At 28.0% G+C, this 15,010-nt stretch overlaps 2 protein-coding genes across 2 annotated transcripts; one reads left to right on the top strand and one right to left on the bottom strand.

Moving 5' to 3' along the window:
- Positions 1-6: 6 nt before the first annotated feature.
- On the top strand, positions 7-5,030 carry LOC130441077 (ribonuclease H2 subunit C). The gene is made up of 3 exons (XM_056774596.1): positions 7-178; positions 234-466; positions 681-5,030. Exons 1-3 carry the CDS (start codon positions 25-27, stop codon positions 705-707), a joined length of 414 nt encoding a protein of 137 aa, XP_056630574.1. The 5' UTR covers positions 7-24; the 3' UTR covers positions 708-5,030.
- Positions 1,241-14,994, bottom strand: LOC130441076 (transmembrane channel-like protein 7). Its single transcript, XM_056774595.1, has 4 exons — positions 14,581-14,994; positions 12,171-12,298; positions 11,916-12,041; positions 1,241-8,549 (listed from the first exon to the last, which is right to left on the bottom strand). Exons 1-4 carry the CDS (start codon positions 14,744-14,746, stop codon positions 6,675-6,677), a joined length of 2,295 nt encoding a protein of 764 aa, XP_056630573.1. The 5' UTR covers positions 14,747-14,994; the 3' UTR covers positions 1,241-6,674.
- Between the last annotated feature and the right edge of the window lie 16 nt (positions 14,995-15,010).

Below are 15,010 nucleotides of genomic sequence, written 5' to 3'. Positions count from 1 at the left end.
GAAAATATAAACCGTCAATCCAAAATGGCAACGATTCATATAAATAGCGGGAAAAATAATTTAGATTGTAATAAAAAAAATAGTAATATTCAAAGTTTACCATTTAAAATTCATGCAGATTGTGATGCCAAAGTTGAAAGATATTTCAATAGAAATATCAGCACCAAAAATTATGGAAGTAAGTACTGACTACTAATTTTTGTATTAATAAATTCACATCACCATTGTTTCAGCCTTGCATGCTTCCTTTAGAGGATACCCTTTATCTGGAAAAATAATAGATCTACCAGATGGATATGTCGGAATTGTTTTACACGAAAGTCTACGACCCGAAACTGACAAATGTGAAAGGAAATTTCATGTTACCAACAAGTTTTTACAAATCACTCATTGGAATTGGGATAAAGAGCCTAGCGATAATGATATTATAACTCAAGCACTTCAATGGGTTGATATAGCAGAAGTTGTAAGTTAAATAATTCAAATCTCCAGTAGAATGAATATGATTAAAAATATGAGTAATTGTTTTTCCCAATTTAACATAGAATTTTTATCTCGAACCTTTTATATGATCAATGTACTCAGAAGAAGAATATCATTTTCAGGTTGAATATAAAGCAAAATGAATTAAGCAATTAGTTTAATTTCTAAGTAAATACACTATTCTGTACTTGTTCCAGCTGCACAGCCCAATAATAGAAGAATGAAAGGAAGATGGATCAAAACTAGCTGTTTTGATTCAATTTCAGATTCAAATGTGCCTTAGAAATGTAAATTTTTTTAGATAATCTAGTTTAAAAAAGGTCAAAAATGTAAAATAAACCAAATATAAAAAGTACATTAGGTATCATAAATTAACTTTCTGAATTTATAACTTCCTACTTTATTCATGTTTAATTAATATTCTGTTTAATTGAAAATAAAAAATTTATTAATTAAATAGTCATTTATTATTCTACAAGAGTTGAGAACTTAAGTTCCCAGTAAATCTTAATTCTTTACTCTCAAGTTCTAAATTTATTATTAGTTTATTCTAATATATTTTGTACTTACTCACTTACTTGTAAAAGAAATCTTGTTGGGTTGTTGTACTTACTGATTAAATAGACTTTTAAATTCCTCTGTAATCTATTAGCCTATTGAATAATTCATTATTTAGTTTACCTGGTACCTTATATTATATATAGTTGAACATACAATGTTCTCTAGGAATTTTTGTGTTATCAATAATAAATTGAAATAGAATCATAGCTATTTATTATGCATCAAAATTGTATAAATAGAATATTTATATGACTAGATAGTTTTCAAACACAAATTTATAGGTATATATAAATAATTGTATAATTATTTTCTCACTCATTCAATAATGTGGTAGCAGGATAACCAAATAAAAATATGGTAACCAAATAATAAACAATTCTGTAATAAAATGGGTGGTATAATTAAATTACCATCAGAACACTACAACAATAATCTTGATAACGATAATAACTTTTTGTTTGCTACATTGTTTATTTGAGTCACCTGTAAAACAACTACCAAAAAGCTTTATTTTCCTACCGAAAAACAAATTCTAGGAAGCATAAAAAATTTTATAACCAAACAGTATGTACAAACTGAACCAAAAATTTCATTACATGAAGTTACAAAGGATATATGGTGTAGATTCAGGAGAGTATTAAACTCCAATTCATCTTGTTCTAGAAACCCAAACTCAAAGGGTGCTTTAGCAAGAATGAAGATCTAACTTAATTAAATATAGCGCAGATACTGGAATACAATGGAACTCTGCAACTGGATAGCAATAGATGTCGAAAACAACTCTGATAGAGAGCAAAATGATTCTCAAGATTGCGGTGTAACACCTAGGTAAATCTAAATATCTTTAAAGACCATAGCTTGTTAAATATTTTACAAGCAACTAGTCTAAGCTTCCTGTAATGATACCATATCCAGTTCAGCTAAATTTCCAGTATGGAGAGGAAACATGGAGGTTACAAGAACTTAACAAAAAAATGGAATCTACATGCAGAAAGATAGCAATTAGAGTCTGCAGTGGTATAAAGTGCAGTACATACCGCTTTATCTCCACTGTCAGAATAGGAGTATTTGAAAACACCCTCATGCTTGGATGACAACAGCGGTGGGAAAAAACAAACAATTAGACAAGAACAGTTATTCAAAACTTTCTTGAGGGGATGAACAGAGCAAATTGACTTTTAATAAAGGTACATACCTAAGAATTCAACAGTAACATATTATTAATATATTAGACAACCTGAACTTTTGAAGTAATGCTTATGCGGTCCCAAAGGTTTAGAAAGGTGGAAACAGAAAGAGGTGGGGTTTTAGTAGGTAGGGTGTCCTTAGATAAACGAGGCGAGAGTCTAAAAAATAGTTCCACAACTTTCAAACAAATTAACAGGTCCAATATTCAAGTAACATATTTTAACAGTGGGCAGATGTTAAAACCGAAATATTGGATTTTACGTCAGTTTAAGTTAAATAGAATATTCATTGCCATATTAAAAAGGTAATTTTATAGACAGATATTCACTGCCACAGTAGGAGAAAGGAAAATTACAAAACAGAAGCAAAGAAAACTAAAGAAACTATATGAATTAATATTACACCCGACACCCACAAAGGATATACATGGGTTTAGGATTATATACATAAATCAATATAAGCCAGCATGTTTTAAAAAATAACTCGATTAATCAGTTTTGTCTATTGGGAATACACGAAAACCTACCTATTAAGTAGGTAGTATAGAATATGTTTAGGCTGAACTGTTCAACATGTGGATGTATATTTATCATTGCCTTAACCGATGGCACTTGCATGTCAAGAGTTATAACAAAGCTTGGCACAAACCATGGACTATTTACAATAATTCTTAGGATTCTCTAGGATTTCAATATTGAATTAGGATTATCTTTTAGATTACTATTTTTTTTCACAGATAGAATTTTCTATGTATTAATCAGAATAAATCCTTTAGTTTCAAGCCTAATTGTTTGCGTTTATCATTATCATTAATATGGCTTAATTTTTTAAATGACTTTATTTGGAAGTAATCAAATGAAAGTCGATAATTAGTTCAACAAAATGTATTGATGAAATTTCCAGAGATGCAACTCTAACTGTGAGTTTTTGATTTCTACCGTTTCATATTTTTATTTGATTATTGCTACCAATAAAAAACAAAACATTTTGTAAACAGATCACTGAAATTATGCGTTTAAAAATGGCATCATCACAACATACATGACATTCTAATTCTAGTTTATTGAGTATATCTATTGAAACTATCTTAAAATTTGGCATTATAGAAAATGGCAGGTTTATTCCAGGTTATACATTGAAAAAAATTTGATAAATTTTACACGTATGATATTAAAAAATGGTCAAAAACGATAGTTTTTAGTCAAAAATATATTTATACAGAATCCATTAAAAGTTATGTGTATTTGTACAAATTGGAAATAAGTTGTGCTGTTAGCTATTGTATATATTAATGTTGATTATTGTTGAAAGGTGTTTGCAAAAGGTAAAGTATTTGTTACACTTTTTTACCTCATTCTAAAAAAAGAACAGAGCCTTTTGTATTTATAAATGTTCTTGATTTTAGCTATCTATTAATGATGAATGTATTAATATTTCGAACTAATTCAGTCTTTATTATTATATAATCTGAAAATTTTGTCTTTGGTTGTCACATATATTCCATTTTATTCACATTTTATGCATTCTGTATCTTGACCTTCTTAAATAGTTTAGAATTTTTTAAAGTATAGTCAATTACTGTAATATTAAATGGTCTTACTGTATAAAACTTTGTTTTTGTTTAATTAAAATATCGAATGAATGTTTTTTTTTTCATCAACTTAGTATGAAGAATATTCAGGATGTAAAAATGATATTTTGAGCCATAAAAGAGCACCAGAAACATTCTTAAATATCAATTATTTACATTGGATATACTTATTTTCTAAAAAGTAATTACCCCTTATAAAGTGAGCGTACCTTAGAGATATATTACTATTTTCAAAATCTTACAAAGTAAATTAAATAATAATTATTAATAAAGGTATGTTATGCATCTAATATATTTTTCTATATTAGATGTTTGATATGAATTCACATTGTTGAATAGGAGGAGAAATAGGAGAAAAATATTTTGTCAAATCTAATTTAACTGCACATTTAAGAGTTTAAACGTTTTACAATTATAAAGCATTTTTACCAAATATGAAAAATGTTTCTTGCTATTGTAATATGATGTTCTTTTTGTGATAAAATATTTTGTTAATACAAAATTACAATTTACCTACCTTAATTGATTATAAAATTAGAGACATTGGCTTGGGAGTTTTATTTCTGTAATGCATAATTCAAGAAATGAATTGATGAAAATATAACGAATAGAGTTTTCGATTGTGATGATATATAAAACTTTCGATTATTACAAAAACACCTTTTTTCAAAAAAAGTCCAAGAAAACAAAATAATTTCTTTACCTACGATCCCAATTCACAATATTTAATAACCGTTCTTTCTAAACATCCCTCACAATTAAGGGAACGTTACTTTTGACACTAAGGAAAAAGGTGATTCGTTGTGTGGAGTAGGCAGATTGAGACTATGAAATTGGATCACTTCTTACCAATGAAAGAATAATCGGGTCTCCATCCTTCTCTTGATAATGGCTCCGGGGGCCTAAACGTCGAGAATTTTAAAAATTCAAATGCGGTTCAACCTTTGATCCTTGTTCTTTTGTTCATAATGCCCTTATAGATGTACTATCAACTCTATAAATTAATGTAACCACATATGAGAATAAATAGTATTTTAGATGAAAGTAAGAAATATATTAGTCAACATGTATATCTGATTTAATATGTAAATATAAGACCTTTTCCTAATTAAAAACTTTAAATATCTAAGCAATTGCTTTGAACATTAATTATAATGTATAATAATTAATAAGAAATCGCTGCCATTGAAGAAGTTATAAGAATTAAAAAGTCATACTTAATACATGATATCACCTAATAAATAGTGGCAATAGTAATTTTTTTATTCAAATCTCAGAATAATAATTATTTATAAATTTGTTGTCAACATGTAATAAACGATCTATGTAATGGAATATGCAATTATTGCTTTTGAGATATGTGTTTAATTGAACAATTTCTGGACGTAAATAATCTCCAAGGTACTCATTAATATTAACATACAGGGTATACAGATATCCTCCTAATGATGCTAAGCACTTTAAACATTTTTGGTACAAATAAACCCACTAACTGCTAACATTGTATAAGCCTGCAGTGATAAATTCAATGCTTGGAAATACCTTATAGTTTTCGAAATTACTATAGTTTGTTGAAAAACTTACTTTATCAAAATTATCAGTTAGTGTCATGATTAGAAGGGGATAGCTACCCTCTTTTAAAATTCTAATAAAGGAGATTAAGTGGACATAGAATCACATCAAATATCGGTAATTTGCATTTGACAGGAGAATTTCTGGACGCCCTATATATCACTATACAAGTTTAATATATTGTTTTACAATAATGTGCTATTTACACACGGCAATTTAAAAAATTGGATATGAATAGATTGAGACCAATTTATTAAGAGGTTTTGTATTTACCAGTAAGAATTTTGTCCATTATTTCCCAGATTGGATTTTGTTCTGCAAAAGCCCCTCAGTTACTCCATAATTTCATTACCGAGAAAAAGGGATAGTAAATGATAAAAATGATGAATTTAACTATGAATACAACTTTATCATTGATAACATTTAAATGGTAAATTTTAACGAAAAAAACATTCAGATCTTATTGATTGAGCGTTAAATTTCCTCCAAGAAATAGCTATTCAAATATTTTTAACTACATTTGTTTCAGTGGAAAAAATTAACTGCAAAAATCTCATATTATTTAAATGGGAAATGTATTATGATTTAGGCACGGTTTAATGTGAATATTGAGGGCTGGTTTGAGTCTGATAATTTGTTTAGGTCATAACTTAAAAATTTGAGGGGCCTTTGCAGAACAAAATGCAATTTTGGAAATAACAGACACCCTAATATGCAGGTACAGGTTCCTTATTCTCTAACTACAGCAAAAAAATTTAATATGTTAGCGACAAAAAGAGTAATTATCTGTAATGTGCATTTTTTGGCATGTTTTAATAAAAAAATTCAGATTTAAAACAAAATTTGGAATATTAAATATAAAAATGACTTCCAAAAAGTAAAAAAAGCACAATTAGACAATTTGGAATTGGAAAATAAACATGTAGTGATTTATACGATACTCTTTTTTTCTGAAGGGTTTGTTTTGTTGAAATAAAAAATTATTACATTTTGCAATATCCACAAGATTTTACATATAGTTAACAGTAACATAAGGCAGGTAATTAAAAACTTTCATTTTATGAAGTTTTGTAATTGGAAAAACTAAAAATTGAAATGTTTGAACAAGATGTTCACACTCTTCTGTAGTTACCTTATACATCATAGGTGTAAATTTTATTTATACTATTGCCGATATTGTTTTCCTTGTTATAATAAGAATATTTTAGTTTTCAAATTTTGTATTCTTTTATAAACTGGTCTGTCATGGATTAAAACTAATCTCACATTTTTCCTTAACCTAGTTCATATCTCCTTCCCCCCTTCTTTGTTCGGCCCTAAGTCTTTTCTGATTCTCTTGTTTTATAAACAAGCTCAGTCTATCCAGTAAAAATTGTTTATCGTGTCCTTCAAGAACCAACTGATTTTTTAAAACTGACACCAAATGTCTGTTAGCAGAGTTCACTCCCATGTAATAGTAAAGAATCAGAGTTAAAACTATAATACACGGAACGCCAAACCCTGCAGTACCCAAAAAGAAAATAATACTTTGTATCCATTGGGGTGTTCTTAAAAACAAACTTACAGCTAAATTCCATACAGTGGATCGGTCCCTAAAAGGTCCGCATGACCTCGATGGGTGTAGATCAGAGAAAGAAATACCCAAAGGAAAAGCGGCAAATGCAAAAGAGATCAAAAGAACTAACATAAACATGGAATTGGATCTGGAAGCTCTGTATATTACAGGACTTGGTCTGCAGTTGTAAACGCAAGCGAATTTTTTTATATAGAAGATGAAGAAAAACATTCCTGTACCTATTAGAGATATAAGAGGTGTATAAAATATTCCGAACCATATCAAAGTTTGAGAATATACAACATCCAAAGCATGTCTGGGTAAATCAAAGGTTTGTTCACAGAAAAGCTTAACAAACCTATTACTAATATGACGGGCTATAACAGCTCTAGGTACGTTTATTATAAACGTCATTATTATTTGTATAGCGAAATCGGTAAGCAACAACTTATATATTTGTTGTCCCACATAAGATTCCCAGCAAGTGGGTGCCTTTGGGCAGCGTACGCAAGAAAGTTCATTTTCATTGGTACATTTAATCTTTGACCAAAGAGAGGCATACAAAACAATCAAAGCAGAAAGTCGCAAAAATACCGTACGCATAAGCGAAAATTTGAGAGCTGTAAGAGGTTTATATTTTTCAAAAGTAAGTAAGAATTTAAACAGTATCGGAACGACAATATTCATTCCGACAATAGTCAAAGCCGGTAGAAATTCAAAAAAAAGATTGATATAATTATTTTCGCTCACTTGATCTCTCCCAGTAGAAATCATGAAGACCAAATATATGATATACCCACAACAAGCCAAAATACAAAACACCACCGTATTTACAATGAATCTGCAAAAATAAATTTTGTATTTCTCCTGCGTTGTTCTACTTTGGATTTCTTCATTCAACCTCTCCGTTTCTACGTTTGCTTTGAATTCGTTATAAATCAATTTCTGTTTTATTTTTGCCGATTTCTCATTATCTATACAGAAATCCCAACCGCCAAACACCATGTTGCAGTAATGGTAAAACTGTCCTTCTCCTTCTATGAGACGTTCTCTGAAACCATTGGCCGCTGAGGTGAGTATTGAAAATACAGACAAACCGAAACATATAATTACTACAAACATATATGCAACCGGAACGTTATAGTACAGTCTGATACCCCCAACAGCATATTCAAGAATTTCATTTGTATAAAAACCGTAAAATAATAAAGTTTTTTCTAAAAAACCTGTACCTTGCACAAAATCAATCAGGACGTTATTTTCCGAAGTAGTTTCATTGAAATATTCTTGAGCACAACAAGAAGTATTCGGTGAATTTGTGCAAGTGATATTTTTCTTAAAATCCAATAAAATTGTCGGTAAATTTATAAATAAGAATACCAAACAAAAAATGAACAAATTTAGAATAAACAACCATCTTACAAATAAAAAATATGCTACTACTCCTGTTCCAAAATTTCCCTCGATGTATTTCATAGAACCCCTCCACAGCTCCAAGTTTTGTAATGATTCCTGCAACCGGGATTTAAGCTGATCCCACATTTTTCTCCTTTTCCATTTGAATTGTTCATAACCTTGCAGTCGTAAGTTCGGCTCATTCTAAAAAATACTTAATTACGTAAGTATACATTCAATTTTATTAAGAAGAGTAGAGAAATGGAATTTCAATTTTTTTATTTCTACTGCAATACTTGAACAAAAAAGTTATGGGAGGGGAATAAAAAACATAAAATGTATTTTTAATCCCAATCCATTACCATTGTGATGGAAAAGCGTATTAGGAAGTAAATGGAGGTAAAAAACTTTATGTAGAAAGTAAAAACATTGAAAATAAATATTTTCATTGGTATAAAATATAATCACTTAAACTGTCGATAACTCAAATCAATAACGAATAAAATTAAATTAGCAACAAATTGTTATCAGGAAAATCGAATAGTACTTTCAAAAATAAGAGTTGTGTTTCAAGATAATTTATAAATACTGAATAATAATGTAGATACAACTCTTTACAGGGTTGAATTTAGAACTTTATTTTGTTTAATATAAAATTTCTAATTAAAAAGTGCTCTTATAATGATTGCATAATTATATAGACTATTACAGAACTGCCTTGTATGCATTAAAAAGTTCACATACATTTTAATCTTAAGGCTGGACATATGGAGTTTAAATCTGGGCAACTGCAAGCGAATCTATTATGCGAATATGCAGTCAAAAGTATTAAGGCGGCAAATCTACAATGCCCCTTGATACATTCTTAACAATATATTACATACAGACTGTCAGAACAGACTACAAGACCATCCCAATACACTAGCAAACAATTTTCTAACTCCGCTACAAACCAGAAGTCTAAAAAGACTAGTCACACTGGACTTTAATGTCCTGACGTTGTCTAATGATCATTTGCTATTGTTAGTCTTCCTTTCTTAGTCCTCCTATTTCTTTCTAGTCTTTTCTCTATAACTTGTAGTGCCAACTATATCAATCACCATTATTAAGCAATTATACTTTTTTATATAAAATACATTACAGTAACACAAAATATGAATAAAATCACAACAATTATTGTAATAGTATATTCTCGATCCAAATTATCTCTAGAAAAATATATTCTGTTCTTTTGCAATATGTTGTGGTTAAAGGATAGATGTAGGACCTCTAAACCTAAATCTTATTGATAGCAACACATAAAATCTTGGCGAAGCATCGTAGACAAAATATTCTTTTGTCTCAGCACTTGAAGTTGAAGCTTCAAAGTTACAGTTAATTTATAAGTTAAATTACAGAGGTAGATAACTTTGTTAGTAAATTGTTAGTAAATTTTAATGTTTGCAAAGAGGTGAAAAGTATTGATAAACAATTAACTTTATTTCAGGTAGAATATTGAATAAAATTATGCCTGTAAAAGAAATCTAGAGTTATTCAATCTTTTAACCATATAACAAATGCATAAATTTGGCTAGAAAGTGTAGATCAAAATAAGCTTAAAAATATAACTAATCTAACCATAGATCATTATTACCAATTTCAAGAGAATGTAAACTAAAATTTAGCAGAAATGCAATTTTTTGAGATGATAATGAATATCAAAAAGATATTGCATGTAGGTATCGTATTCACGAATAATCGTCGGGATTCCGTTAAATACAGTTTTTCCTGTCACTTAGAGAATTAGTGTTATCAGTTAATACCCTGTATCATAGACAAATATTGATACAGATAATAAATTACTTATAAACACTCTATACCATTGTGATGAAAAAGTGCATTAGGAAGTAAATGTAGATAAAGAACTTTATATAGAAAATAAAAACATTAAAAATAAAGATTTTCATCAGTTGAAAGAAAACTGATATACATATATCTTAAATCAATAATGAATCAAATTAAATAAAAAAATTGTCATTATCTTTGTTAGAAAAAAAATTGATAGAAACGTTAATTTGAATGAATATACAAGGTGATTCACTATTACTTTTAGAACTAATAGTAAATTCAAAAATAAGGGTACTGTTTTGAGTATATTTTTTTAATACCGAGTAAAAGGTACATTCACAAGGATGAAATGAAAATCTTTCAGGGTTATTATGTAACGTTCTTAACACTTTAGTAAACAGAAAGGTGGTCATCTAGTGATTTGATAATTATCATCACTTTAAATTGATTTGAAAAACATGTATATAGAAAAATGAAAATGATCAGAGGTTTCCAAAGAGCAATAAACAATATTTACTATCCAAGGGTTCCAAATTCATTCAATGTTTTATTCTCATTCGTTTAGTTGAGTAATGATACGTTAAGTTATTTTCTATTTGAATTGAAAAATGGTTATTTAAAAAAATATTTTATATAAGTTGAAAAGTTCATGAATTGTAATCAAAACCATATCACAGATTTATAAAAAAAAATAATGTTTCCAACTCCTTATTCCGTTTTATAAAAACAAAGTTGACATCAATAAATACCCTTATTTTTAGGTATACCATCAGCTCTAGAAATTATGTAAGTACATAATCAAGATCACCTTGTATAATATGCTGGTATATAGCATATCAAAATCTTTTAACCTTTAAAGATGTAACTTCCTGCAGATTATGACTTCCTTGTTTTTAAATAATGCTAATTAGTAACTAAACATTCAAGGTTTATAAAATTTTATAACAAAACAATTAAAACCTTAGTTTTTCAATAAAAAATATTGTTCTTATCAATTCTAAGATTAATAAAAATAAATAATTGAATCTACTTTTTATTAATTATATTCCAAGATACCTTTATCAAAAAAATATAGCCCTAACTATTGGTTTTTTCAATAACTTTGAGGGATTTTAGTAATTATAGGGTGATAAACTTCTATTTTGTTATGCATTAAAAAAATCTTTCCCTTAATAAGCAGCTATAATACTTATTTGAAACTTATAAGTTAAAGATTCAAATTCAAAAATAAATTAAACCTGAAAGAGTTAATTCATTGTGTAGATATCTGAATACTATCAACAAAATTGTGAAAGTAATCAAAAATCTATTCAGTTAAAATTTTCTTAAGTATCATTGATTTTTAACCTAACACAAGGAAAAAAATATTATAAACACATAAGGCAACTAATAGTTGCTACCGACAAGCAAAAACTAGTTTATTGTAGACAATTAACATTAATAGTCATTATATTTGAATATATCATCAAAAATAAAAACTATATAACCCAAGGTATCATTTTAATTTACACAAACAAAATAACTGTTATAGTTTTTATATAATCAACAAAATTTGAAATCTAGTTTTTTAAAAAGATACCAGAATTAAAAAAGTCTTCAACTCTAGTTATACAATTTTGAAATTTCCACACAAATATTTTAATATATTTATTTGAGAATTGCATCGGCTCTGGTCCTGTCCTGATAATGAATCTAATCAAAATTTCTGATTACATGTAAAATATGAAATCCTAATAAACCTACCAAAATTTTAGCCTTCATCTCTTTCTTCTCGGACATTGGAATGGGTAAAGATTTGATCTGCATTATTTCCTCCCAAGCAGTTTGTTCATTCGATCTCATTTCGGATAAATCAGGTAGCATGGAAACCTTTAAAAAATAACAGTAACAAATAGATGTTTACTGCAAAATCGTAATTTGATTTTATTTTGATAATAAATGTAGTGGAAATACTAATATCTGAGACACAAATAATAATATTATTATATAAAGATCAACCTGTACTTCTCCAGCTGTAGAAGTCCTACGATGGACTGTAGATTCCCTCCGAGATCTCGTGGCAGTGTGTCGTCGTATTGTTCTGTTATTTGTTCGGTAGTCATTTGTCTTGATACGAATTGTAGCAGCTGTTCAAAAAATAAAATAACGAAAAAAAAGTCACATTAATGTTCTTAAATAAATTCCATTTTGCATTTGAACATTACAATTCTATGTTATTTTTTTAAATAAAATATGGAACTATATCATAGTAAAAGTCAGAGAAGAGGATTAGTATGGACTAATGGGATAAATTACTAGAAAAACATAAAATCGTCAATAAACTTATAGAAATTGATTGTTATTAAGCGGTGTCAGGAGTTTGTTGTGTCTACACATAAAAGACATAAATGTTCAACAACTTCAAAGTGAAAAATGGTACCACTAGTAGTATTTATGATTGAAAGACATAGTGAAATTATGCAGCCATTCTAAAGAGGTGTCCAACATGGGGGTACATTAGATAATGGAATAATAATCAAGGGGGAAAGGCAATTTGCTTAAAACTCTTTGTAATTATCAAATTATATTTCACTACTTTGTGAAATTATTGAAAAAAATTAACTCACACATTTTTGAAAACTTGAGGACACAGATAAATAATTGTTTTGAAATAGAAATGTAAACTATATGTTTAAAAACATTTATTGGGATAATAGCACCTTACAAATGTTTGGAGTTAAAAGCTCAATTTTGCAACACGTCATTGCGATTAGTTGGATTAAACTAATTGATTAAAATGAAAAATACTATTAATCTTTTCTAATATGGATGAAAGGATTTCCTGTACATGTGATAAATGATATATATTATTTTTGTTATTATCAAAGAATATATTTGGAAAATAGTTGTAACCTCAATTAAATTAAAAAGTATTATGAATGAACATTGAAACTAATCAAAATTTTAGAAGTTGTAGTATTCAAAACAGCAAATTTTTTATAATAATTTTTGTGCAAATTCCACAAGAATTTGCATTTTCTTAATCAAATGCTTTACATTGAAAAACACGACATTATTAATTCAAATGCAACTGATGTTACTGTGGAAGTATTGTATTTGCTAATATTTATCTAAATAATTTTGTTTTATATCTACTTAATATCAGAATAATTGATCTTATCTAAATGATTACTATGTAGAGCATAAGTCTACAAATTCGGGCCAACTATTTAACACGAGCAGATGATTTAATGCCCTGAAGTCAGCACTTCAATTCACATATCTATATGGTAACAGTACTGCACTCTTATAACTGCAATCAGCTGACTTCGTTGCATTAAACATCACCTGAAACTTGTTTTTGTGCTATGCTTTTGGTGTTGAACATGAAAAAATGCAGAAATAATGTTGCAAAATCAATTCAAAGCTTTTTTCTTCTGTTGTGAATGTTATTTTCCACGAACATGGTAGAATCATGACAAATGCTCTCAATATATAATTTGCAGTACTTCATTTTTGATGTAGTATACAATGCCAAGCCATAGGTCCAATTTTTTTTATTCCATGTATGAATAATGATTCATCCCCTATTTGTCTAGATATAAGTGCAAAAAATACCCTAAGAACTTTGCGGTACATTAATGGAAACGTTCTGACCTCATAAAACACGTTCAAAAACTAAAAATGATTTGGAATAAGCCCACCCAATATTATAAATTTAGTTTCTCACATATATTGGTGTAATTATTATTATTATACCTATTTAATTAAACTGCCTGCATTAATGTCACTAGAACATTACATCATTCATAAATTTCAAAATTACATTACATTTTACATTTGAAAGAAGGATATAGCAAATGTGAAAAATATGGTAAAAAACCTACTTCTTAAATTTCTTTGTTTTTCTTTTTTACAATTACTTTTGAGTATGAAGAATAATATAAAACACAAACACATCCTGTGATGGATTACAATTTATTGTTCACTTTTCAAATGATATGTAAAAATAATTCATTCTATAAAATAAGTTATTAAATTGATTTAGAACAATAAGCTATTTAATTTAAAACTTTATCAAAAAATTATTTTAATTAAAAACTTACTATAATTGGATTTGTTCACACTAAACTGATATTTTTTGAAACTTTATAGTAAAAATCCTAACTATATATATATATATATATATATAAAAGAATATCAAATAAATTTAAATTATGCGGATACATTCTTCATATATGTATAATTTCAATAAAATTGTTTTATTTTTTCACCATCTTCATAAAAAAAATTATCAGTATTTAATTTAAAATTAAACAAAAATTTTAAATACTGCATGATTACATTAATTCAGAAAGGTTGTAACTGAATTAAATGAGTAGTAAGATATTATAAACTAAATCGAGAATAATAACTATTATAAACTTACCTCCCCTATTAAGTTTACTAGGTAAAAGAGTATGTAGGTGTTTTGGATCTCTTTGCAAAGCCTCAATTTCCGAATCAGCAGGGTAACTTTCTTGATAAAACTCGGATCCTGCTTCTTCCCAGCCCTGTGAACGGGTAGTTTTTTTTCTGTTTGCGCCCCCAGACATATTAATTGTTCCGGCTTATTTTCTTTGTGGGAGTACAATCATGTCCATAAGTAAAAGAAGACACTCTCTTTAATCACATCTGATAAACTAATGCGGTACTTTTTATCGTTCCAATTATTAGTAAACGTTATCTCTGAACATTATAATAAATTGTTAATCAAGTTACTGATGTTACCGATGTTACTGACTCATGACGACAAACACACGTAAAAATAACAGTATATTTATCGGTATCAAAGAGTGACATCATTCTTCTTCGTTACT

Source organism: Diorhabda sublineata, chromosome 3 (assembly GCF_026230105.1).
Source record: "Diorhabda sublineata isolate icDioSubl1.1 chromosome 3, icDioSubl1.1, whole genome shotgun sequence".
Lineage (NCBI taxonomy): Eukaryota > Metazoa > Arthropoda > Insecta > Coleoptera > Chrysomelidae > Diorhabda > Diorhabda sublineata.
This window is presented reverse-complemented; position numbering and strand designations above follow the sequence as displayed.